The 27,970-nt window shown below is 42.1% G+C and overlaps 1 protein-coding gene across 1 annotated transcript in view; it reads left to right on the top strand.

Annotated features, from left to right (window-relative positions):
- The window catches only part of LOC106582664 (kinesin heavy chain), a 147,699-nt gene that overhangs the window by 105,140 nt on the left and 14,589 nt on the right, over positions 1–27,970 (top strand). Inside the window, exons 18-24 of the mRNA XM_014165938.2 lie at positions 6,827–6,944; positions 7,179–7,243; positions 7,411–7,520; positions 9,918–10,019; positions 14,698–14,758; positions 15,116–15,187; positions 17,561–17,665. Of these exons, the coding sequence (XP_014021413.2) occupies positions 6,827–6,944; positions 7,179–7,243; positions 7,411–7,520; positions 9,918–10,019; positions 14,698–14,758; positions 15,116–15,187; positions 17,561–17,665 (633 nt within the window). The remainder of the gene's footprint in view (positions 1–6,826; positions 6,945–7,178; positions 7,244–7,410; positions 7,521–9,917; positions 10,020–14,697; positions 14,759–15,115; positions 15,188–17,560; positions 17,666–27,970) is intronic.

The following is a 27,970-nucleotide window of genomic DNA, read 5'->3' as shown; positions in this document are numbered from 1 at the left end:
ATTCATTATAAGATTTACAGTAGTTGAGGTTTAGGGTTTAGTGAATGATTTGTCCCAAATACAATGCTTTTAGATTTTTCAAATACTAATTTATTCCTTGCAACCTATTCTGAAACTAACTGCAGCTCTTTGTTAAGTGTTGCAGTCATTTCAGTCGCTGTAGTAGCTGACGTGTAGTGTTGAGTCATCCACATACAGAAACACACTGGCTTTACTCACTGGCATGTTGTTAGTAAAGATTAAAAAAATTAAGGGACCTAGACAGCTGCTCTGTGGAATTCCTGATTCTACCTGGATTATGTGGGAGAGGCTTCCATTAAAGAACACCTTCTGTGTTTTTTGTGATGTAGGTGAGGGATGGGCAACACAAAAAAATCGTAACTCATCAAGAGGGGCCGCAGTGGCTCAGAGGTCTGCATCCCCACATCCATCCCCACGTATGCAATCAGAGCCGGCCCTAAGTGAAGATTTGTTGGAGGGGCCCATCCAACTTGCTAGCAAAAGAAGATACTAAAATGTTATAACATTTTAACTAATTTCCTGAAATTCTACACATTTTGCCATAGGTTGGAGAGAACTGTTTGCAGTTTTTCATATGATATCTGAGTGAGAGTGACTTACAAAATAAATAGGGGCCCCCCGGCTGCAGGCCTACAAAAGGGGTGCCGCGGGCTGCATACGGCCCGCCAGTTGCCCATCCCTGATGTGGGCTAATCTTTGTAGTTGCTGCCATAGCATAGCCACCAGCCAGAGTTGCTGAACAAAACAGTACTACTGACTGCCTGTCTGCCTCCTGCCTAGCCAATGTTTGCAATGAGGATGAAAACATAACATTCAATCGCTAATTAGACTTTGTATCTGTGTCTTGCTTGTGTTTGATATGCTGCCTAAATGGCTGCATGTAACTTCCAATTTGAGTTTTACAATTAGGGGAAAAAACTCTGAGTTTGTAAAAACATGTTCATCACACTCTCCGTAGCCGATGTGAGCAAGACCTTTAAACAGGTAAACATTCACAAGGCCACGGGGCCAGACAGATAACCAGGGCGTGTACTCAGAACATGCGCGAACCAATCGGACTCCACACTGCCCTTTCCCACCTGGACAAAGGGAACACCTACAGTTGAAGTCAGAAGTTACATACACTTAGGTTGGAGTCATTAAAACTTGTTTTTCAACCACTCCACAAATTTCTTGTTAACAAACTAGAGATTTGGCAAGTCGGTTAGGACATCTACTTTGTGCATGACACAAGTAATTTTTCCAACAATTGTTTACAGACAGATTATTTCACTTATAATTCACTGTATCACAATTCCAGTGGGTCAGAGGTTTACATACACTTCATTTACTGTGCCTTTAAACAGCTTGGAAAATTCCACAAAATGATGTCATGGCTTTAGAAGCTTCTGATATGCTAATTGACATCATTTGAGTCAATTGGAGGTGCACCTGTGGATGTATTTCAAGGCATACCTTCAAACTCAGTGCCTCTTTGCTTGACATCATGGGAAAATCAAAAGAAATCAGCCAAGACCTCAGAATAAAAATTGTAGACCTCCACAAGTCTGTTTTTTTTAAATACTTTTTATTTCAACTTTATTTAACCAGGTAGGCTAGTTGAGAAAAAGTTCTCATTTACAACTGCGACCTGGCCAAGATAAAGCAAAGCAGTGCGACACAAACAACACAAAGTTACACATGGAATAAACAAACATACAGTCAATAATACAATAGAAAATGTCTATATACAGTGTGTGCAAATGAGATAGGATAAGGGAGGTAAGGCAATCAATAGGCCATAGTGGCGAAATAATTACAATATAGCAATTAAACACTGGAGTGATAGATGTGCAGAAGATGAGTTTGCAAGTAGAGATACTGGGGTGCAAAAGAGCAAAACATTTGAAATAATAACAGTATAGGGATCAGGTAGTTGTATGGGCTATTTACAGATGGGCTATGTACAGTTGCAGTGATCTGTGAGCTGCTCTGACAGCTGGTGCTTAAAGTTAGAGAAGGAGATATGAGTCTCCAGCTTCAGTGATTTTTGCAGTTTGTTCCAGTCATTGGCTGCAGAGAACTGGAAGGAAAGGCAGCCAAAGGAGGAATTGGCTTTGGGGGTGACGAGTGAAATATACCTGCTGGAGCGCGTGCTATGAGTGGGTGCTGCTATGGTGACCAGTGAGCTGAGATAAGGCGGTGCTTTACCTAGCAAAGACTTATAGATGACCTGGAGCCAGTGGGTTTGGCGATGAATATGAAGCGAGGGCCAGCCAACAAGAGCATACAGGTTGCAGTGGTGGGTAGTATATGGGGCTTTGGTGACAAAACAGATGGCACTGTGATAGACTGCATCCAATTTGCTGAGTAGAGTGTTGGAGGCTATTTTGTAAATGACATCGCCGAAGTCAAGGATCAGTAGGATAGTCAGTTTTACGAGGGTATGTTTGGCAGCACTCAGAAGGATGCTTTGTTGCAAAATAGGAAGCCGATTCTAGATTTAATTTTGGATTGGAGATGCTTAATGTGAGTCTGGAAGGAGAGTTTACAGTCTAACCAGATACCTAGGTATTTGTAGTTGTCCACATATTCTAAGTCAGAACCGTCCGGAGTAGTGATGCTGGACGCGCAGGCAGGTGTGTGCAGCGATCAGTTGAAGAGCATGCATTTAGTTTCATTATTGGGAGTAATTTCCAAACGCCTGAAGGTACCACGTTCATCTGTACAAACAATAGTATGCAAGTATAAACACCATGGGACTTCACAGCCGTCATACCGCTCAGGAAGGAGACGCGTTCTATCTTCTAGAGCTGAACGTACTTTGGTACGAAAAGTGCAAATCAATCCCAGAACAACAGCAAAGGACCTTGTGAAGATGCTGGAGGAAACAGGTACAAAAGTATCTATATCCACAGTAAAACGAGTCAGTCCTATATCAACATAACCTGAAAGGCCACTCAGCAGGAAGAAGACACTGCTCCAAAACTGCCAGAAAAATCCAGACTACAGTTTGCAACTGCACGTGGGGACAAATATCGTACTTTTTGGAGAAATGTCCTCTGGTCTGATGAAAAAAATTACAAATAAAAGGGGGAGGCTTGCAAGCCGCAGAACACCATCCCAACCGTGAAGCACAGGGGTGGCAGCATCATGTTGTGTGGGTGCTTTGCTGCAGGAGGGACTGGTGCACTTCACAAAATAGATGGCATCATGAGGATGGAAAATGATGTGGATATATTGAAGCAACATCTCAAGACATCAGTCAGGAAGTTAAAGCTTGATTTCAAATGGGTCTTCCAAAATGGACAATGACCCCAAGCATACTTCCAAAGTTGTGGCAAAATGGCTTAATGACAACAAAGTCAAGGTATTGGAGTGGCCATCACAAAGCCCTGACCTCAATCCCATAGAAAATGAGTGGGCAGAACTGAAATTGCGTGTGCGAGCAAGGAGGCCTGACTCAGTCACACCAGCTCTGTCAGGAGGAATTGGGCAAAATTCACCCAACTTATTGTGGGAAGCTTGTGAAAGGCTACCCGAAACATTTGACTCAGGTTCAACAATTTTAATGGCAATGCTACCAAATACTAATTGAGTGTTTGTAAACTTCTGACCCACTGGGAATGTGATGAAAGAAATAAAAGCTGAAATAAATCATTCTCTCTGCTATTATTCTGACATTTCACATTCTTAAAATAAAGTGGTGATCCTAACTGACCTAAAACATGGCATTTTTACTAGGATTAAATGTCAGGAATTGTGAAAAATTTAGTTTAAATGTATTTGGCTAAGGTGTATGTAAACCTCCCGACTTCAACTGTATGTATTAAAATTATACACTTCAACAGTGTTTACCACTCCTACTCCTGGGACATCAATGATTACACATTGTAACTATGCAATATACTAGAAACATGATTGATTTGTAATTCATATATACAGACAAAAACTATGCATATCTAACTCCCATCATCTGCATTAATCTGAGGACACAGGATAGTATTTCAATGAGATTCTTAATTTCAACCAATGGAGAATGTGAAACGCTTTATTGAAAGAAGTTCATTATCCAGGTGTTATTAATACATACATGCACTATAATTATGACAGTTGTAATATTATAAATACAAGTTCAATCTGTACTTCAATGCACATATGGTGTGCATTATAAAATGAGGAAGAAAGACGAGGTAGGGAGAGAGGTGTAGAAGACAGAAATGGAAAAATGGAAACACCTCTCTCCCTACCTCGTCTTTCTTCCTCATTTTATAATGCACACCATATTTGCATTGAAGTACAGATTGAACTTGTATTTATAATAATAGTAATAGTAAGTAATAGTAATAGTAAGAAAGCGGCAGACAGGACATGATTCATATTCATTGAGGTCAGGGCTTTGTGATGGCCACTCCAATACCTTGACTTTGTTGCCACAACTTTGGAAGTATGCTTGGGGCCATTGTCCATTTGGAAGACCCATTTGCAACCAAGCTTTAACTTCCTGACTGATGTCTTGAGATGTTGCTTCAATATTTCCACATACTTTTCCTACCTCATGATGCCATCTATTTGTGAAGAGCACCAGACCCTCCTGCAGCAAAGCACCACCACAACATGATGCTGCCACACCCTGTGTTTCACGGTTGGGATGGTGTTCTTCGACTTGCAAGCCTCCCACTTTTTCCTCGAAACATAACGATGGTCATTATGGCCAAACAGTTCCTAGTTTCTAAAGCCATGACATCATTTTCTGGAATTTTCCAAGCTATTTAAAGGCACAGTCAACGAAGTGTATGTAAACTTCTGACCCACTGGAATTGTGATACAGTGAATTATAAGTGAAATTATCTGTCTGCAAACAATTGTTGGAAAAATTACTTGTGTCATGCACAAAGTAGATGTCCTAACCGGCTTGCCAAAACTAAATTTGTGGAGTGGTTGAAAAATGAGTTTTAATGACTCCAACCTAAGTGTAGGTAAACTTCCGACTTCAACTGTACATGCAGACACAGCATCATTCAGAATAATGGAGCTTGATATGACTGAAAAAGAATGTCTCAGAGATTTATACCTGAACCGCATCTTTTTTTGCTAAGGAAGAGTACATGATCAGCTGCATTGCATGGCAAGCTTACACAACTGTACATTCAATTTGCAGTAAATGCTTTAGCTAGCTAGATTCTTTACATCCGCTGTTTCACAAGACGACAGCCTGGTTTGATGGTTTTCTCAGGAGTTCCTAAAACATTAAACAACACAAATTACAAATTCATTCTCCTAACACTAGCTAGCCGACTAATGACTAGATAGCCAGATAACTTGCTAAATAGCTATTTTCGTAAATTAACTTTATGACAAAAAAATATGCACAAACATTTGTGTCTACATTAACTAACATATTATTCTCAATCGTAATTGTTTTGTTTGACTCGTTATCGTTATAACAACTTACATCTGGTTCCACCATAATGTTTTGTCAGCCATCTTTGTTGAAGAACGCCACAAGACAAGCGTGGCTCGCGTCAAAATTCGTCATTGGAACCACTCGATATGATTGGTCATATAAAAACCTTGGGACCGAAATGCATAATGAGTGCTCTAACTCCCCCTTGTGGTGGTCTGGAGCAATGAAGCCGTGACGCTGGGTACCTCTAAGTCCCGCGGTGCAAGCTCGCAACTTTTAAAGGAGGAACCACTGTAAGAGTAGGCAACAAAACATCTGCCACACTGATCCTCAACACCGGGGCCCCTCAGGGATGTGTGCTTAGTCCCCTCCTGTACTCCCTGTTCACCCACGACTGCGTGGCCAAGCACGACTCCAACATCCCCATTAAGTTTGCTGACGACATACAGTGGTTTGCCTGATCACCAACAACGATGAGACAGCCTATAGGGAGGAGGTCAGAGACCTGGCAGTGTGGTGCCAGAACAACAATCTCTCCCTCAATGTGAGCAAGACAAAGGAGATGATTGTGGACTACAGGAAAAGGAGGTCTGAACAGGAACCGCACCCACTCAGCAGATAAAATTACAACATATGTTACAACTTCCCCCGGTCTCCCCTTGCTAATAGTGAGCGCCCAACTTAAAAACATTTCCCTCACTCTTCCCTACCAGCGAATCAAGGACATTTTGACCAGTGCGACAAAGTTTGATGATATTTTAGTAAAGGACAATAGTTAACTAATGCTACAAGAAAAGTAGGAAGCCCAGGTTTCAATAGGTGATAAGATATTATTACATGTATGTCATGAAAGGAGTGTGGACATTTGGTATGGCGATGCAGTTTAATGCACTGATGGAATGGAAGCTGACACTGTAATTTTGAGTTTTTTACTCCACTGGTCTCAGGAAGAAATGATGAGTCCTTATAGTACGAGAACGAGTCAAAACTGAGTAAAAATAATTCTGACTCAGAGACAAGACCAAGAAACTCAATAAGTGGTCTTGAGACCGGACTCGAAATACTGTACATGTCAACCCCATGCCATGATTAGATAGTGAAAACACACCAATCTTTTTTATAAGTTCTTTAAACAATCCAAGGTAATTTACCAACATTTCTGAAAATGGATATATAGCATTTGGGAATGAAACTCTTCATTTAGTCTGAGTGTGCCTTTCGGCTCATTCTGGAGTGCTTAGTCATTTAAGTGGAAAGCTAATTTGCTCTGATGCCTGATGTGTGGATGTTACCTTATGCTTTCGTTCAAGTATCTTCCTGCACCTCATCATCATGTTAGGGTGTGAGGTTGATTCCCATTAGTCATAACATTGGAGCTAACATTGGTTGTATCATTGATTGTGTTTTATGTGTGTGCAGCATGAGGCGAAGATCCACTCCCTGACAGAGTACATGCAGAACATAGAGCTGAAGAACAGACAGCTGGAGGATAACTACGACTCTCTGAGTGAAGAGCTGGCCAAACTCCATGCCCAAGGTAAATTTGTCATCCCAATGACTACAACATAATGCAGTGCAGTGTTAAACTGAGTTTTAAAATCCAGGTGCAAAGTAAAACTTCTGGCCCAGGGTACATGACTCAATGACTGACACTACAATTAGTGCAACACTGTGTATGCATTCCAGCGACGCTGAAATGACGAGTCAAATGACAGTAAAGTGACTTTTTTGTAGGCATACGCTGAAATGCAAATATTTGTGTGTGTTTCAGAGAGCATGACAGAGGTGACAAAGGGAGAGAACCAGACGGACATCGAGGAGTCTGCTGATGTTAAGGTAACTATGCTTACTGACTATGTGGGGTAAATGATACAATTAGCCTTAATCAATGTATTTTGTGTATTAAACGCTGTATGTGTGCCTGTGCGTGTGTGCACCTGTGCATGTCTGTCTCCCTGTGTTTGTGTGTGAGTGCTAACTGTCTGTTTCTCTCCCTGTTTCAGAGGGCTCTGGTGCAGCAGATGGAGTCTCACCGTGAGACGCACCACAAGCAGCTGGGACGTCTCCGAGACGACATCAACGAGAAACAGAAGATCATTGACGACCTCACTGAGTCAGTACCTCTCTCCCCTCCATAACCCTCTACCCCTCTATCCCCCTCTCCTCAGATATCCGTTTGTCACTCTCTCACCCTTCATCTCCCTTTAACTGAGTAAGTACCTTCCTCTCCTCCTCTCTCCCATCATCTTCTTCTCTCGCTCCCTTTCCCTCTTGTCGTGACGTGACTATCATTAATTTGATGACTGTTATTTATCAAATCAATTAACTATGTTTAATTTTTACTCGATTAAATTGATCATGTAACAATTAACTCATTAGGAATTTGGGGCACCACTGGAAAGTTGTTTAACGAGTTACTATCTCCCAACTTAAACTCTAAAGATATATAGATATCTCTTACATCAATCATTACCTCATCAGTCTCATTCTGAATGTCGCATACTCCTTGATATCTGCAAGAACCCTAACCTTATTGATGAATCATCAATACACAAATTGGCTTAATTACTTATTTACTAACTAACTAAATAGTAACACAGAATACACATACACATTTACATGAGATAAAAGTCCCTAGTGGACTGACACGATATGATGGCTTGTTATACAATGGAAATGGGGTGGGGAAAGATAAAGAGAGGCAGAGACAAAGAGAGTCAACTTATCGTAAATACATTTGGAAACTACGCTCACAGTAACTAGAATACTTAGCACCCTAACCACCGCTTATTCGGATAAGAAATGCAATATACTGTATTCATGCGTAGATGTCTTTCTCTTTTGTCTCTGTTGAAACCAATTGATCCGTCTATGGGTAGTGGCTCGACGTGAGGCTCTGGTCTTCCACCAGAGGTCACAATGTCCTTCTTCTTTGTAGAGCTTCTCTGTTAGTGGAATGTTTGTTGGAACTGATTCTTCAACTGCAGACTGTGAATGTTTCTAGTCTCCTAGGTGAGGTTATCTTCTTTTCTAGTGTTGAGGTTGAGAGCTTCAGTTTCTCACCATTTTAACGTGTAGACTAATGTCTCACATCTTTTGGCATCAATGGTTGATTATTCAGGGTTCAGCTCCCAACCACTTTACATGCCATTAGTAACCCGGCAATGTACGGGTCTCACCATTTTCTGCCGGGTAGCCACCGCTCCACGCTGTCTGGTCTTGTAGTTTTAACCATTCGTGACGTGGAGAAAAATGTTTTGGTCGGCAAGAGTCTCTCAGCAACAAAGGCGTTTCAGTATTCCAATACTGCAGGGCAAGGAAGAGAAAGTACATTCTCTCTAAATGTACGACCCAGTGTTAAGGTGTCAAGACCGGCACAGCCCCCACCCCCCTTCCCCTCTTCTGTGGGAGAGAGGGGGTCTGGCTATCTTAAAGCATTTGCCTAGCTGATGGGTCCTTTGATCCACTGTCAGGAGAGTCATGACACTCTCCTCCTCTCCCCCTCTCTCCCTTCGATTCCCTCTCATTGTCATTCTCTACTCTACCTCACAGTGTCACCTCACAACATAGCCTGCAGATGTACTCCTTTGTGTGACAACCTCAGTGAATCAGTACTTTCATCTCCTTTTTACTGTCAGTCTCTACCCTTGTCATGCTCCGTCATGCTATGTATCTGCACTGTTGTCCTCGCTCCCTCCTCTCTCCCTCTCCCCCCCCCCCTCCCATTGCTCTCTCATTGTCATTCTACCTAACCTGACTCACAACCTTACCTCCATCTGTAGATTTCTGTACTAGTGTGCTGGTTACAAAGATCATTGACGACCTCACTGAGCCAGTACCGACCACTCCCTCTCTCTCCCTCTCTTTGTTATGCTCACAGTGTTACCTCAGTCACAAGATAGCAGCTGTACTACTGTGTGACGACCTCCCTGTCAGTACCTTTATTTTGTTATTCTATACCCTACCTGTTATCCAACCAACATAGCATCCGCCTGCATATTTTAACACGCCTTGAAGCATTTTGAGCACCACATGTTGAAGAATCACCTATAGAATCTCTAAATGTCCACCCAGAATCTCAGCCTCAGCCTTATACTTTCCTATCCCATTTTATTGTAAGAGCATAGCAAGTGTATATCTATTCCACAGATTTATATATTCATTATATACATGTTAGATATAAAATCCAACATGTTGTCCCATTTATGACCATTTCATGACCATTTTAGAAGTAAATGTACTTAAATTGTTGTTAAGTTAACTCCCTAGAAGTGTATTAACATCAGACTGTTCCTCACAGCATCTACTTTCTCTGTCTTTGCCCTCTCTCCACCCTCATTTTCACCCTCCTCTCCTGTCCATCAGTCATAACCAGAACCAATTTCCTCATAAAATGGGATCTAAACGTATGACATTTGTGGTAAAGTTAACCCCCTGGCATTCTAGACTAGGAAGGCTACACCAAACTGTTTCTCATATATTGTCCTCCCTCCTCTTCTGTCCTGATCAGTCGCAACCATCGTCTTCATCTGGAGTTGGAGCGGCTGAGGAGCGACTTTGACCGTCTTAGGAGTCAGGAGCACCACAAGACACTGCAACTGGAGGAGCTGACGTAAGTCACACACACACACACACACACACACACACACACACACACACACACACACACACACACACACACACACACACACACACACACACACACACACACACACACACCGTCTCAGGAGTCAGATGACCCTGCAACTGGAGGAGCTGACGTGAGTCTCTTTTAGACCATCTCAATTTACTCCATACACTTTTATAGGGGAGCCATATAGGGTTCTTCGGTTTGTCCCCATAGGCAAACCCTTTTTAGTAGATTCTGTGCTAGGTAGAACCATTTGGAGATGGTTGCGCCCTCTTGACAAAAGGGGTGGTATTGTTGTTCCATGTCAAGGTCTCGGTGATGTGGATGCCGAGGAACTTAAAACTGCTGACTCTCTCTACTGCGGTGGATCAGGGCATGTTCCTTCCTCTGCTTCCTGAAGTCAACAATCAACTCCTGTGTTTTGCTGATGTTGAGGGAGAGGTTGTTTTTCATGTACCACAATGCCATTTCTACCAATCCTTATAGGCTGACGCTACACTCGTAGAAGAAATCTGCCCAGAGGATAGAAATGACGAACGGCACAGCCAGGACAAATATAATTTGATTTGTCCCTTTTCTTCTTCTCCTACATATTCCGCTCTGTTTGAACTCCTCTCACGCTCTCATTGGTGCGCTAACACTAAGTCATAGGTGCACTCTTAAAAAACAAATGTGCTAACTAGAACCACACAGTGTTCTTCGGTTTGTCCCCATAGGGGAACCCTTTTTGGTGCTGCATAGAACCCTTTGCAGAGGGTTCTATCTAGAACCCTATATGTAAGGTTCTTCAAAGCACCCCTGTATATGGTTCTACCTAGAACACTCTAGGAACGGTTCTTCCTAGAACCCTCTATGAAGGGTTCTACCAATAACCATTTTATCTTTGGAGGGTTCTTCCTAGAACGGGTAGAATCCACCTTTCTTATTTGCCTTTAAAATGTAAATATTTACAACAATACATTACATATATCATAAGACCTTTCTTTGAGGGCATAGTTAAACCCTAAAACAGTGGTGTTAGGAATCTCTTGGTTTACAGGCCACATCACGCCTGCAAGTCACATTATGCTGGCTTGCAAAGTGATGTGTAATTCCTATTGGAATCCAGCAAGAGTTAGGATAGCCGACAAGTGGAATTGTTAATCACACGCAACCTGCATTCAGAATGACTACTAGGGTAGGGAAGATTAAATACTGACACTACCTCAATCATCTAAACTGGAACAACCATCTCAGTAACAAATACAACACATCCAATTGCTAACAGATTGGATTAGTTTAGAAAACGAACAGATTGGATTAGTTACCCTAAGGAAGGCCCTAAAAATTGTCAAAGACTCCAGCCACCCTAGTCAAAGATTGTTCTCTCCGCTACCGCATGCCAAGCGGTACAAGAGTGCTAAGTCTAGGTTCAAAATACTTCTTAACAGCTTCTACCCCCAAGCCATAAGACTCCTGAACAGCTAATCAAATGGCTACCCAGACTATTTGCATTGCCCCCTCCCCCTGATTTTATGCTGCTGCTACTCTCTGTTTATTATCTATGCATAGTCACTTTAACTATACCTACTGTACATGTACTGTACCTCAATTACCTCGACTAACCGCTGCCCCCACACATTGGCTCTGTACCGGTACCCTCTATATATATAGCCTCGCTATTGTTATTTTACTGCTGTTCTTTAATTATTTGTTACTTTAATTTTTTACTTATCTATTTTTTACTTAACACTTATTTTTCTTTAAACTGCATTGTTGGTTAAGGGCTTGTAAGTAAGCATTTCACTGTTGTAGCCGACGCATGTGACAAATACAATTTGATTTGATTTAAGTTTAGAAAACTGTGTGTTATTTATCTTTGTGTATCATAAAATGAATCAACCAATAAAAACCACAGATATTACAGTAAAACAAACAACTCAGAAAATGTCCCTGCTATAGATCATGCTGGGAAATATGATATTTGGTTCTATGTAGAAACCTTCTGGCCTTCCAAAGAATCCTTACTTCCTTTCAAATAACTTTCTTCCAAAAACAGTTCCTTAGGATGTTAAATGTTTTAGTTAGAACCCTTTGACTTATGAAGAAGCCTTGTCTTCCAAAATGAGTTATTCTAATCAAAATGGTTCTTGGTAGAACCCTATCCCTCCACAAATAACCCTTTTGGAACCGTTTTTTTCTAAAAGTGTAGGCTGACAGCAGCTATAACCAATCACACTTAACTCTGGTTATTAACATCAACACTGGTGTTACACCACTGAGTGTTAATTTAACTCTTTACAGAGTTAATTCACCTCCTGAATCAACACTAGGTAACACTGGCCAATTTTCTGTGTGCCAGACAAAACACTGTTGGTTCACGGTTCTTAGGATGAAGAAGGTTCAAGGTAGAACCGTTTGTCTTACAAAGAACCCTCGTCTTCCAAAAAGGGTTCTTCAGATGAAAACGGTTGTTGATAGAACCCTATCCCTCCACAAATAACCCTTTTCTAAGACTGTACCCCACAGCCTTAGCCCTAAAAGGCCTTTCACTTGAAATAGGCAAGCCGGCAGCAGCACAGAGTGCAATTTACTAGAACTTTGAACGCAGCGTCATTGACGCTAAAGCACCATGGTGCCATCCCTTAGCCTGGCGGAGCCGGTTGGTTCACTCTGCACCTCTCAAGTGAAACACCCTTAACCCTTCAATATTTGCAGAGCTCACCAACACATTGCTTCCACCTTACAGATCAGTAAACATTGAAAGGTTATGGCCAGGGGGGTAGGGAGCGAATTGAGGCCAGCTGTTTGTTTGTTTACCATTATGAGTGACCACCAAGAACCCTTAACATTTAGCTGACTGAACATGCTCTGGGCCGCGCTCTCGCACGCACGCATGCACGCACACGCACGCACGCACACACACACACACACAGACATGACATGACATGACATGACATGACATGCTATGCTCTGGGCTAAACACACTTTAAAAACACTGTGTGGTAGCAGCCAAAACATAAACTCGTGTTCACTGACCTGCATTACATATTGTCTATAAACACACACAAAAATTACGCTACTAATGTATAGTGTTACTGAATGTGATTGATGTATGTACAGTTGAAGTCAGAAGTTTACATACACTTAGGTTGGAGTCATTAAAAGTCGTTCTTCAACCACTCCACAAATTTCTTGTTAACAAACTATATTCCAGAGGGTCAGAAGTTTACATACACTAAGTTCACTGTCCAACAGCTTGGAAAATTCCAGAAAATGATGTCATGGCTTTAGAAGCTTTTGATAGGCTAATTGACATCATTTGAGTCAATTGGAGGTGTACCTGTGGATGTATTTCAAGGCCTACCTTCAAACTCAGTGCCTCTATGCTTGACATCATGGGAAAATCAAAAGAAATCAGCGAAGACTTCAAAAAGAAAATTGTAGACCTCCACAAGTCTGGTTCATCCTTGGGAGCAATTTCCAAATGCCTGAAGGTTCCACGTTCATCTGTTTAAACAATAGTACGCAAGTATAAACACCATGGGACGACACAGCCGTCATACCACTCAGGAAGGAGATGCATTCTGTCTCATAGAGAGGAACGTACTTTGATGCGAAAGGTGCAAATCAATACCAGAACAACAGCAAAGGACCTTGTGAAGATGCTGGAGGAAACAGGTACAAAAGTATCTATATCCACAGTAAAACGAGTCCTATATTGACATAATCTGAAAGGCCGCTCAGCAAGGAAGAAGCCACTGCTCCGAAACCCCCATACAAAAGCCAGACTTCGGGTTTGCAACTGCACATGGGGACAAAGATCGTACTTTTTGGAGAAATGTCCTCTGGTCTGATGAAACAAAAATATAACTATTTGGCCATAATGACCATTGTTATGTATGGAGGAAAAAGGGGGAGGCTTGCAAGCCGAAGAACACCATCCCAACCGTGAAGCACGGGAGTGGCAGCATCGTGTGTGTGTGTGTGTGTGTGCTTTGCTGCAGGAGGGACTGGTGCACTTCACAAAATAGATGGCATCATGAGGTAGGAAAAGTATGTGGATATATTGAAGCAACATCTCAAGACATCAGTCAGGAAGTTAAAGCTTGGTCGCAAATGGATCTTCCAAATGGACATTGACCCCAATCACACTTCCAAAGTTGTGGCAAAATGGCTTAAGGACAACTAAGTCAAGGTTTGGAGTGGCCATCACAAAGCCCTGACCTCAATCCCATAGAAGATTTGTTGGCAAAACTGAAAAAACGTGTGCGAGCAAGGAGGCCTACAAACCTGACAAAGTTACACCAGCTCTGTCAGGAGGAATGGGCCAAAATTCACCCAACTTATTGTGGGAAGCTTGTGGAAGGCTACCCGAAACGTTTGACCCAAGTTTACATTGTTTAAGGCAATGCTGCCAAATACTAATTGAGTACGTAAACTTCTGACCCACTGGCAATGTGAAAGAAATAAAAGCTGAAATATATCATTCTCTCTACTATTATTCTGACATTTCACATTCTTAAAATAAAGTGGTGATCCTATCTGACCTAAGACAGGGAATTTTTACAAGGATTAAATGTCAGGAATTGTGAAAAACTGAGTTTAAATGTATTTGGCTAAGGTGTATGTAAACTTCTGACTTCAACTGTATGTATTTGCTCTTTCCACATTTTGCCAGATTTCTTCATGAGCGCCACGAGCAGTCTAAGCAGGACCTTAAAGGACTGGAGGAGACTGTGGTGAGTATCTATCTCCCTCTATCTCTCTCTCACTTTCTCTCTCTCTCTGAAATTCAATTTAATCCACTGTAGGAGAATTTGATCACGATTCACTAATGCACCTCCTCTTTCTCTATCTTTCTTTCTCTCTCTTTGCCCACTCTTTGTGCAAACCTCTTGTTTTTCTCTCTCCATATCTCCTCTCACGCTCCCTCTCTTTCTCCAACCCTCCGTGCCTCTATTCCTCCTTCTTTCCCACTTTCCTTTTCTCTCTATTTCACTCTCTCTCTCTCCAACTCTCTCTCTCCCCAACTCTCTCTCTCTCTCTCTCTCCAACTCTCTCTCTTCCTGTCTTTTTCCTCTCTCTTTATTCCACAGGCTCGTGAACTCCAGACACTGCACAACCTGCGGAAGCTTTTTGTTCAAGACCTCACAACTCGAGTCAAAAGGGTAAGTGAGTAAAGGACGAAGAGAAAGAGAGGGAGTAAAGGAGGGAGAGGAAGACTGAAGAAGATGAGTCAAGATCACTTTCTGAGTCAAAATGCAAGCCGAGATCTTCCGATCAGCTTCTTTTTTTTAAACATGACTTAAAAAACGTCAGCTTATGTTATGCAATATTAACCAATTAAAAACAGTTCTGTAGCAATGCGGTTTGTGCAGTAGGCTATAGCCAATATACAGAGATAATGTATTGGGTCTATGCTTGAATTGCCCTGCCAATGTTGTTCTTCATAGACCATGTTTTTATTATATAATTTTCTTTAGGTGTATGATCACTGTATAATTTGTTGTATAACACTGAACAAAAATATACAGTAAATGCAACATGCAACAATTTCAAAGATTTTACTGAGTTACAGTTCATATAAGAATATGTCAATTGACATTAATTCATTAGGCCGTAATCAATGGATTTCTCATGACTGTGAATACAGATATGCGTATGTTTGTCACAGTGCGTATGCATCTTAAAAAAAAAAGTAGGTTTGTGGATCAGAAAACCAGTCAGTACCTGGTGTGACCACCATTTGCCTCATGCAGCGCGACACCTCTCCTTCGCATAGAGTTGATCAAGCTGTTGATTGTGGCCTGTGGAATGTTGTCCCACTCCTCTTCAATGTCTTTGCAAAGTTGCTGGATATTGGCGGAAACTGGAAAAACGTTGTTGTACACGTCGATCTAGAGCATCCCAAACATGCTCAATGGGTGACATGCCTGGTACGTATGCAGGCCATGGAGGAACCTGGACATTTTCAGCTTCCAGGAATTGTGTACAGACCCTTGCGACATGGGGCCGGCCGTGCATTATTAAGCTGAAACACGAGGTGATGGCGGCGGATGAATGGCACGACAATGGGCCTCAGGATCTCATCACGGTATCTCTGCATTCAAATTTCCATTGATAAAATGCAATTGTGTTCATTGTCCGTAGTTTATGCCTGCCCATACCATAACCCCACTGCCATCATAGGGCACTCTGTTCACAACGTTGACATCAGCAAACCACTCGCCCACACGATGCCATACACGTGGTCTGCGGTTGTGAGGCCGGTTGGACGCACTGCCAAATACTCTAAAACGATGTCGGAGGCGACTTATGGTAGAGAAATTAACATTCAATTCTCTGGTAACAGCTCTGGTAGACGTTACTGCAGTCAGCATGCCAATTGCATGCCACCTCGAATCTTTAGACATCTGTGGCATTGTGTTGTGTGACAAAGCTGCACATTTTAGAGTGGGCTTTTATTGTCCCCAGCACCCATGTGCACCTGTGTAATGATCATGCTGTTTAATCAGCTTCTTGATATGCCACTCCTGTCAGGTGGATGGATTATCTTGGAAAAGGAGAAACGCTCACTAACAGGGATGTAAACACATTTGTGCAGGACATTTTAGAGAAAAAAGCTTTTTGCGCGTATGGACATTTTCTGGGATCTTTTATTTCAGCCCATGAAACATGAGACCAACACTTTACATGTTGCGTTTATATTTTTGTTCAATGTACTTGTGAGGCACAGCTATGTGACCATATTAAATATATATATTTTTTTTTACTGGACTGATGGCCTGCATCTGATGGTCAGTCTGAGGGGAGGGAGGGAGCAGTGTGAGGCTGCCTCACACTCTACTCACCTCACCGACCCTCCACTCTCCCTCCGCTAAGAAAAAGGGTACACAGTCTCTCATCTGATGGCGAAACTCAAGTCGCACTGCATTATTTCTGCCTCATGCCCCAATTCATGTTGTTACTCCTATGACCAGAGAAAGTGAAATATTCCTCGATATTAAAAAAGACACAAACCATTAATAGTAGCAAAACAAGCTTACCGGAAACACTTTGCTATACTCATTTATTGCAGCTTCAGAGCTTGTTGTGGCGTCAGTGGAAGTAGCGAGAATGTTCAACACTTTATAAGCCATAAAATGTGCAAAGACAGTGCTGAATAACAACTTAAACATGAACTTACTCATAAAAACAGCAGCTGCCGGGTAGACAGAGCTCTATCTTCAGACACTTGAAATGGTTAAAAATGGGAACACTTTGCCTTCCCGGCGCTAGGGCTGCTGAATCAAATGCACCTACTGCCAACAGCTCAAAACGAATAAAAGAAATAGGAATGCAAGGTTGACTACATCGTTGGGTTTTTCACATAAATGTTTGGTGACCGACTAGGAATGCCTAGGATCGATCGACCGGTTGGTGACCATTAATCTAAATGATTTAATAGTTCATGATATCTAGTGTGATCTTAACCACATTCTCTCATTCTCTCTCTTTATCTCCTCTCTCTTTCTCTCCCACTCTGTTTCTTCCCGCTGCAGCATTCAGAGATGGAGCCAGATGATAGCGGGGGATGTAGCCACCAGAAGCAGAAGATTTCCTTTCTTGAGAACAACCTGGACCAGCTTACAAAAGTTCACAAACAGGTAGGTGGATGAATGTGTTGAGTGTGTGGAGCAGAGAGGCCTGGACTCTTGACAAAGTCTCAGAGTAGGAGTGCTGAAATGGTGATTAATTGAATAACATTTTAATAAAAATATGATTATAATGAATAAGATGATATGAACAGGTGGACCTGATCCTAGATCAGCAGTCTTACTCTGATATGCAAAGATACATTGGCCCCCTGGTTTGTCTAAGGTTCATAATGAATTAGATTATAAGAACAGCAGGGACCTCCTTTCAGACTCTTTCTGAATACAGGCCCTGGCCCTAGTTGTAGCCTGCATAAAAACTCCAAAGCCCATTTCCATTCCATACACACACTCTTAGAAAAAAGTGTTCCAAAAAGGTTCTTTGAGGAGGGATAGGGTTCTACCAAGAACTGTTCTGATCAGAAGAACCCTTTTTGGAAGACAAGGGTTCTTTGTAAGTCAAAGGGTTCTACCTAGAACCTTTAACATACTAAGAATTGTTTTTGGAAAAAATAGTTATTTGAAAGGCAAGAAGGATTCTTTGGAAGGCAAGAAGGGTTCTACATGGGCCTCCCGAGTGGCGCAGCGGTCTAAGGCACTGCTTCGCACTGCTAGAGGTGTCATTACAGGTCCGGGTTCGATCCCAGGCTGTGTTGCAACCGGCCGCGACCGGGAGAACCATGAGGCGGCGCACAATTGGCTCAGCGTCGTCGGTTTTAGGGGAGTGTTTGGCCAGCTGGGATGTCCTTGTCCCATCGCGCTCTAGCGACTCCTTGTGGTGGCTGGGCACATGCACGCTGACTTCGGTCACCAGCTGTATGGTGTTTCCTCCAACACATTGGTACTGCTGGCTTCCGGATTAAGCAAGGAGTGCGGCTTGGCGGGGTCGCGTTTCAGAGGACGCATGACTCTCGACTTTCACCTCTCACAAGTCCGCACGGGAGCTGCAGCGATGGGACAAAACTGTAACTACCAATAGGATATCACAAAAAAGGGGTAAAAAAAGAGGAAAAAATTTATAAATATACATAATTCCCAGCATGATAATTTGCAGGGAAATTTTCAGAATTGTTTGTTTTACTGTAATATGTGTTTTTGCATGTACATTGATTGGTTGATACATTTTATGCTACACAAACATAAATAACATACAGTTTTCGAAACTAATCCAATCTGTTAGTAATTGGATTTATTGCACCTATTGGTTGTTCCAGTTTAGATGATTGAGGTAGTCTCAGTATTAAATCTTCCCTACCCTGGCTGAATGCAGGTTGCGTGTGATTAACAATTCCACTTGTCGGCTATCCTAACTCTAGCTGGATTCCAATAGGAATTACACATCACTTTGCAAGCCAGCATAATGTGACTTGCAGGCCTGATGTGGCCTGTAAACCTGGAGATTCCTAATACCACTGTTTTAGGGTATAACTACACCCTCAAAGAAAGGCCTTATGATATTCATATGTATTGTCATAAATAATTGAATCTGAAAGGCTAATAAGGTTGGTGGGTTCTACCTGTTCTATGAAGAACCCTCCAAAGATAAAAGCGTTCTCGGTAGAACCCTTCATACACAATTCAAGGAAGATTATTTTTTATTATAAAATGGTTCTTCAGAGGGTTCTAGGTAGAACCATATACAGGGGGTTCTTTGAAGAACCCTACATAGAGGTTTATAGATAGAACCCCTCTGCAAAGGGTCCTACCCAGCAACAAAAAGGGTTCCCCAATGGGGACAAACCCGAAGAACACTGAATGGTTCTACTTAGCACCTTTTTTTCTAAAAGTGCACCTATGACTTAGGGTTGGGGCACCAGTGAGAGAGTGAGGGGAATTCAAACAGAGCAGAATAAGTAGGAGAGGGACAGAAGGGACAAAGCAAATAATTTTTGTCCTGGCTGTGCTGTTCGCCATTGCTATCCTCTGGGTACTAAGTACTGTAGAGCCAGATACATCAATCACCCTGTACTGCAGAGCCAGATAAAAGTTCCTCTAAAAACAAAGCAGCAGGAAATGTAATGTTACTTATACTGCTGTTGCTGTAATACAGAGGTGGCTCTACAGACTGAGTCAAATGGACACACACAGTGCGTGCACACACACAGTAACATGCTTTCGCATACACACACACACACACACTTTCATTTGGTAGATTTACCTGCTGACTGGCACACACACCAGACCTGGGATAACTATAGTTAACTATGCTTTGTGGAAAGAAACATTTTTCCTGGAGGACAACACAAAATGAAAACTTTAAAACCATTTGAATACAGATCTCAGAAAGTTACTACTTTTTTAAACTCTTTGAATTTGTCTGGGGGACCGGTCTTATTAAAAAGGGGTCAGTCCGAACGTAACAGCTACTAACTGGTACAAACAGACCTAGTAAAACTCCATATAAACACTGAAACAGGTTATTGCAAACACCATTGTCTAAAATTGGTGGAAATTGAAAGTGCTGTCACTAACGCATGAACACTGAAACAGATGATTGCAAACATTTTACATGTGTCAAAATAGACCCAGGGTTCACCTGAAATGTGGCTAAACCCATATGAAATTACATTATTTATTAGGGTTGTCACAATGCTAAATATTACCCACAAAACAATGCCAAGCCAAAGTATCACAATACCTAGTAGTATCACAATACCATGGCAAAACTTTTTTAGGACCATTTTTTGTCACTGATATTCACATCTCATTTTACCTTGTGCTATTCACAAACTGTGGTAGCTGCTGTCGTTGTGTGAGGGGTGGTTACGGTGTCTGCCGTGGCCTCTAAAGCCCAGGCTGTCCCGTCTGTAGACCTTCTCCCCTCTCTCTTGCGCTGAGTGGTGCGAGTGGTGCAAATACTTGGAGGAAGAGTTGGCCTCTTGGTAAGATTACCTTATAGAGACAATCCCACTGGCACCGTACCACCCTTCTAAATCCCTGTCCCGCTGTCTGTCCCTGTCCCTCTCTCTGTCCCGTTCTGCCTGGGGTGCATCCCAAGGTAGTGTGCCATGAGCTGTCCAGCCCCTCCAGCATTAAGATATGTAAGGTAGAGCGGGGGCTCGTTAGGATGGAAGGGTTTAGTAGGGGGGTTTGTGGGGCGACCCTTGTGATAGGGGTCTTGAGGATGTGCATGGGGGCTATGCCCCAACTGAAGCAACAGACAGGAGGACCAGGAGGAGGAGTGCAACATGTGCTGGGGAGGGAAGCCACTGGCCCATCACTGTATCCAACATGTCTGACACAATGGCAGAAAGTGTGATTAGAAAAATGAAAGTTTCCACATTGAGTATTGTGAACTTAAAGAATAGAAAAATATATATGTGGATAGTTGCTCAACTCTAACTGAGCTGTTATGCTAGTCTCTCTAGCTTCCAAAATGTTCAAATACTCTGGCTTAAAAGCGTCTGTATGTAATAGAACATCAGTTTGGCATAGAGGAACTACGTCACTACCTTATCTGCTTGAATAAAATACAAAATAGTAGCTAGCAAGATAGAGGTTACTTTTTATTTGTGCATTTCGCATGTGGCTAGTTTGCATCGTCTACATTCACTAAAACCATTACAAAAGTTTTGCCTGAAAACTTTGGTTTTGATTTTCGACGTTCTGTCATTGCCTGACTTGTTATTTGTTGGGAGAGTTGTCTGTCTGAAGAGAACCCACCCCGGAACAATTGTCTTTCACTTATAGAAGTTTCCTAAAGAGTCTGTCATTGAAACCAGACATTAATCACTTGCCTAGGGTCAGGTTTTCAAGACTACCTCATGTTATTGTTTTTTTAATGATCTTCCAAAGGTCTGCATTTATAACCATGCTTGAGAAAGCCTCACACGGAACCCAAACTGGCTGCACGCGTGCGCCATCGTGCATAAATATATTTTGTCCCCCCACACCAAACGCGATCACGACACGCAGGTTAAAATATCAAAACAAACTCTGAACCAATTATATTAATTTGGGGACAGGTCGAAAAGCATTAAACATTTATGGCAATTTAGCTAGCTAATTTGTCCTATTTAGCTAGCTTGCTGTTGCTAGCTAATTTGTCCTGGGATATAAACAGTGAGTTGTTATTTTACCTGAAATGCACAGGGTCCTCTACTCCGCCAATTAATCCACACATAAAACGGTCAACCGACTCATTTCTAGTCATTTCTCCTCCTTCCAGGCTTTTTCCTTCTCTTGACTTTATATTGCGATTGGCAACTTTCACAAATTAGGTGCATTACCGCCACTGACCTCATTCGTCTTTCAGTCACCCACGTGGGTATAACCAATGAGATGGCACGTGCTTCTATAAACCAATGTGGAGATGGGAGAGGCAGGACTTGCAGCGCGATCTGCGTCACAAATAGAACGGACTTCTATTTTAGCCCTTGGCAACGCAGTCGCTCGTTGGTGCGTGCGAGCAGTGTGGGTGCAGTAATTGAATAATATAGATTTCAAAATGTATTTTGCAACGCTCGCACACGTGACGCGAGCGGTGTAGTCAGCCTGTCAGGTAGTTTACCCCAGGTGCATTAGGGAATGTTATTCTAAGTTACAATTAAATACTAAACTGTACTTACGTGTCCGGTGTCAACAATCTAAGAAGCATCTTAAGATACTACATATTTGGCGACAAGGATAACTATGGAGGACTGCGTTGGATAGGTTTGCCACAAATTCAACGGAGTGTTTGGTGTACAATGCTGGATGTGAGACTCAAGTGAGCAGTGGAAGATTTTGAAGGACTGATTCCCTGGATATGGGTAGGACAAATTATTGACTGTGTGAGGGGGGAGAGAATCAGAAGAGATAGCTTTGGCAACCATAGGCTCGCTACCACCATTTGATCCTAAAAATCAGGAATGGGAGGAGTACTGTGAAATAATGGAACGTTTCTTTGCTGCTAATAAAATAACTGATGTTGCTATACAGACATACATCTTAATGAGAAACTGTTGAGCTCAGATAAACCAGGAGAAAAGTCATTCATGGATCTACCGTAATTTCCGGACTATTGAGCGCACCTGAATATAAGCCGCACCCACTGAATTTAAAAAAAAATATTATTTTGAACATAAATAAGCCGCACATGTCTATAAGCCGCAGGTGCCTACTGGTACATTGAAGCAAATGAACTTTACACAGGCTTTAACGAAACACGGCTTGTAACAAAAATAAATAGGCTTTAACGAAACACGGCTTGTAACAAAAAAAAATATTGGCAGTAAACAGTAGCCTACCAAGAAAGTCATTGCTCCAGACCAAGCTCCCGTGCAGCAGCTCTATTTCCTTTTCCAACAGCCAGATCAATCGCCTTCAACTTGAAAGCTGCATCATATGCATTTCTCCGTGTCTTTGCCATGATGAGGGTGACAAAATGACTACCGTAATCAGAATGATGGGAAGTTTGAGCGCGCTCGATTTAATCTAAACAGTAAACAAAAAAGTTTTTGACCTTAACCCGTTCGGCAATTTCATTGGTCTAATGAAAGCTTCATGCCGCCAAAAAACTGAGCACGTCACAGAATGTGTTTTTTGTATTTATTTATTTTTATTTGAAAGCGGGAAAAATCCATATATTAGCCGCGTCATTGTTTAAGCCGCGAGGTTCAAAGCCTGGGAAAAAAGTAGCGGCTTATAGTCCGGAAATTACGGTAGTCGATCTATTAAAAGATCACTAAACCCCAAACCCAGTGAAATAGTGTAACGATTCAAGTTTGATTCACGCATGAAAAAACCTACGGAATCAGTGGGGGAATGTGTGGCTGTGTTGAGAACTAGCACTGGACTGTAACTATGGGAATCATTATTGCAAATGCTACGCGATCGGCTGGTGTGTGGGATTAATGATACAAATACGCTTGATGTCAGAGCCTAATCTCACGTTTGAGAATGCACTCAAACTGGCCCAGGCCATGGAGTACGCGAATAGAAATGCACTGGATTTTCAGGCAAGGGGCGCCACTTCGTGCCATACAGTAAAAGGGAGCAGCTCTGAGCACACTGAATTTCAAAGAACGGAAAGCCGTGGGGCAGCAGCCAATATAGACTTATCGTTGCAAAGGGCCGCGTTTGACTGTAAATGAAAACATGAAAAGTGTTATGCATGTGGGATAATAGGACACATTGCGAGGGTGTGCCGCAATAAGAAAAAGCCACGGGCTACAGAAAATGGACAGAAAACCGAATACCTCACGATGCTCTAACTACTGCTCAAATCAAGTGATAAAGTGAAAGTGAGTGCGCAGACGCAGAGCAAGCATTCTCAATGTACAGTGTACAGGGGGCGAAATATGAAAAAGGTGAAGCCTTTCATTGTGGAAATTGTAGACACAGGATGTAGCGTCACACTGATGAACAGGTCCCAATTCAATGAGAAGTAGAAAAAAGTTGAAGTGCATAAAAGGAGAGACACACCCATTAAACTCAACATACACAGGGGAGAAGATCACTGTGATTGGAGTTGCTGATGTTCAAGTGGAATATCAAGGACAAAATAAAAGTCTGCCTCACTTACTAGTGGAAGGTGCTGGCTCCAGTTTACTAGGGAGAGGGTGGCTGGAGGAAATAAAATTGAACAGGATGAAATCAAACATGTCACCAAAGAGACATTGACACTGCCGCAGGTGCTTTCAAAGCATAAGTGTGTTTTCAAAGAAAAGCTAGGGACATTAAAAGGGGTCCAAGCTACCATTCATGTTACTGCAGATGCTACTCCCAGATTCTATAGGCCAAGATCAGTTCCATATGCCATAAAGCCTAAAGTGGATGTGGAAATTGACAGACTCTTAGCAGAGGATATAATTATTCCTGTTAAGTTCTGAGTAGGCAGCACCAGTTGTTCCCATACTCGAACCAGATGGTTCCATCAGATTATGTGGTGACTAAAAGCTGACTGTAAATGTATAGAGTTTCATCTCTGGAGCAGTACCCCATACCCAAAGTGGAGTACTTGCTTTCAACATTAACCGGAGGGCAACAGTTCACAAAACTGGACATGAGTCACGTATATCATCAAGTGCTAATGTATGAAGCTTCACAGAAGTACCTGACCATAAACACCCACATAGGGATGTTTACCTAGAAACACTTACCTTTCAGGGTGTCTTCCGCACCAGCTATCTTCCAAAGAACCATGGAGGGAGTTCTGCAGGAGATAGCCAAGGTAGCGGTTTACCTCAACTACATTCTGGTCACGGGAGTCACGAAGGAGGAGCATCTCAGAAACGTGGGTGAAGTTTTGAGGAGGATGGAGTAGGCCGGTCTCCGGCTGAAGAGGAGTACTGCTAGCTGATGTTAGCTGATGATGTGCAGCACCTGGGTCACAAGGTGGACGCCAAGGGGTTACACACTGTCAAAGCTAAAGTGAGGGCTGTCGTGGAAGCGCTAGCTCCAACAAGCTTTACAGAGCTGAAAGCCTATCTAGGCTTACTGAACTATTATAGTTGCTTTCTCCCTAACCTCTCTACCCTCTTAGCTCCATTGCATCAACTGTTAAGGAAGGATGTGGCCTTGAAATGGTCAGAAAGAAGCGTTTGCAAAGTAAAAGGTGTTACTGCAATCAGCAGAAGTCCTTGGGCACTACTCAGCAGACAGAGACCTCATCTTATCGTGTGATGCCTAATCGTATGGTGTGGGGGCGGTGCTATGACACCGGATGGAGAAAGGTTTCTCTGCACCAATCAGGTTCATGTCAAGAACATTGTCGCCAGCGGAGAAAAAGTACTCCCAGCTGGACAAGGAAGGACTGGCTGTCATATTCGGAATACAGAGATTAGAGATTCCACAAGTACTTATATGGGAGCCTCTGATCTCTCCGTTCCATGATCAAAAGTCAGTACCACAAATGGTCTCTCCAAGAGTTCAATGTTGGGCTGTGTGGCTCAGGGCCAATGAGTACAGAATAATCTACAATCCAAATAGATACCATGGTAACGCTGATACTCTGAGTAGACTGCCCGATCCAGAAATCATCACCCAGGAAGAAGAAAATCATTTTATAACATTTTTGACATGCGTTTTTCTGGATTTTTTTGTTATTCTGTTTCTCACTGTTCAAATAAACCTACTATTAAAATTATAGACTGATCATTTCTTTGTAAGTGGGCAAACGTACAAAATCAGCAGGGGATCAAATACTTTTTCCCCCCACTGTACACACACACACACACTACCGTTCAAAAGTTTGGGGTCACTTAGAAATGTCCTTGTTTTTGAAAGAAAAGTAAATTTCTCCATTAAAATAACATAACATTGATCAGAAATACAGTGTAGACATTGTTAATAATGTAAATTACTATTGCAGCTTTATGTAATATCTACATATGCGTACAGAAGCCCATTATCAGCAACCATCACTCCTGTGTTCCAATGGCACGTTGTGTTAGCTACTCCAAGTTTATCATTTTAAAAGGCTAATTGATCATTAGAAACCCCTTTTGCAATTATGTTAGCACAGCTGAAAACTGTTGTCCTGATTAAAGAACCAATAAAACTGGCCTTCTTTAGACGAGTTGAGTATCTGGAGCATCAGCATTTGTGGGTTCGATTACAGGCTCAAAATGGCCAGAAACAAGACCTTTCTTCTGAAACTGGTCAGCATATTCATGTTCTGAGAAATTAAGGCGTGAGAAATTGCCAAGAAACTGAAGATCTCGTACAACGCTGTGTACTACTCCCATCACAGAACAGCACAAACTGGCCCTAACCAGAATAGAAAGAGTGGGAGGCCCCGGTGCACAACTGAGCAAAAGGACAAGTACATTAGAGTGTTTAGTTTGAGAAACAGACACCTCACAAGTCCTCAACTGGCAGCTTCATTAAATAGTACCCGCAAAACCCCAGTCTCAACATCAACAGTAAAGAGGCGACTCCGGGAACCTGGCCTTCTAGGCAGAGTTGCAAAGAAAAATCCATATCTCAGACTGGCCAATAAAAATGAAAGATTTAAGATGGGCAAAAGAACAGACACTGGACAGAGGAAGATTGGAAAAAAAGTGTTATGGACAGACAAATATAAGTTTGAGGTATTCGGATCACAAAGAAGAATATTCGTGAGACGCAGAAAAAATGAAAATATACTGGAGAGTGCTGGACGCCATCTGTCAAGCATGGTGGAGGCAATGTGATGGTCTGGGGGTGCTTTGGTGGTGGTAAAGGGGGAGATTTATACAGGGTAAAAGGGATCTTGAAAAAGAAAGGCCATCACTCCATTTTGCAACGCCATGCCATACCCTGTGGACGGTGCTTAATTGGAGCCAATTTCCTCCTACAACAGGACAATGAGCTAAAGCACAGCTCCAAACTATGCAATAACTATTTAGGGAAGAAGCAGTCAGCTGGTATTCTGTCTATAATGGAGTGGCCAGCACAGTCACCGGATCTCAACCCTATTGAGCTGTTGAGGGAGCAGCTTGACCGTATGGTGCGTAAGAAGTGCTCATCAAGCCAATCCAATTTGTGGGAGGTGCTTCAGGAAGCCTGGGGTGAAATCTATTCAGATTACCTCAACAAATAGACAACTAGGATGCCAAAGGTCTGCAAGGCTGTAATTGCTGCAAATAGAGGATTCTTTGACGAAAGCAAAGTTTGAAGGACACAATTATTTTTTCAATTAAGAATCATTATTTATAACCTTGTCAACGTCTTGACTATATTTCCTATTCATTTTGCAACTCATTTCATGCATGTTTTCATGGAAAACAAGAACATTTCTAAGTTACCACAAACTTTTGAACGGTAATGTATAAACCCATTCTCAAACAACGTTCTGTGTTTACCTCTATCATAAGGTTAAAAAAAAAAAACGCCACATTTTTTAAATGCAATAAACCGTTAGGGTCCTCCATTCAGTAGGGTCCTCCATTCATGTTGAATATATTAGTCTTTCAATTTGAACCAAGCAAGCTGCTAAATTGTCCAGTTTACATCTTAAAACAAACACTGGCTGCAATACCTACAGTACAGTTGAAGTCGGAAGCTTAGGTTGGAGTCATTAAAACTCATTTTTCAACCACTCCACAAATTTCTTGTTAACAAACTATAGTTTTGGCAAGTCGGTTAGGACATCTGCTTTGTGCATGACACAAGTAACTTTTCCAACAATTGTTTACAGACAGATTACTTCACTTATAATTCACTGTATCACAATTCCAGTGGGTCAGACGTTTACATACACTTCGTTGACTGTGCCTTTAAACAGGTTGGAAAATTCCACAAAATGATGTCATGGCTTTAGAAGCTTCTGATAGGCTAATTGACATCATTTGAGTCAATTGGAGGTGTACTTGTGGATGTATTTTAAGGCCTACCTTCAAACTCAGTGCATCT

The sequence above is a fragment of the Salmo salar genome, chromosome ssa22 (assembly GCF_905237065.1).
Source record: "Salmo salar chromosome ssa22, Ssal_v3.1, whole genome shotgun sequence".
In the NCBI taxonomy this organism is placed as follows: Eukaryota; Metazoa; Chordata; class Actinopteri; order Salmoniformes; family Salmonidae; genus Salmo; species Salmo salar.
Note: the sequence above shows the minus strand (reverse complement) of the source record. Positions and strands in the feature narration are given on the sequence as shown.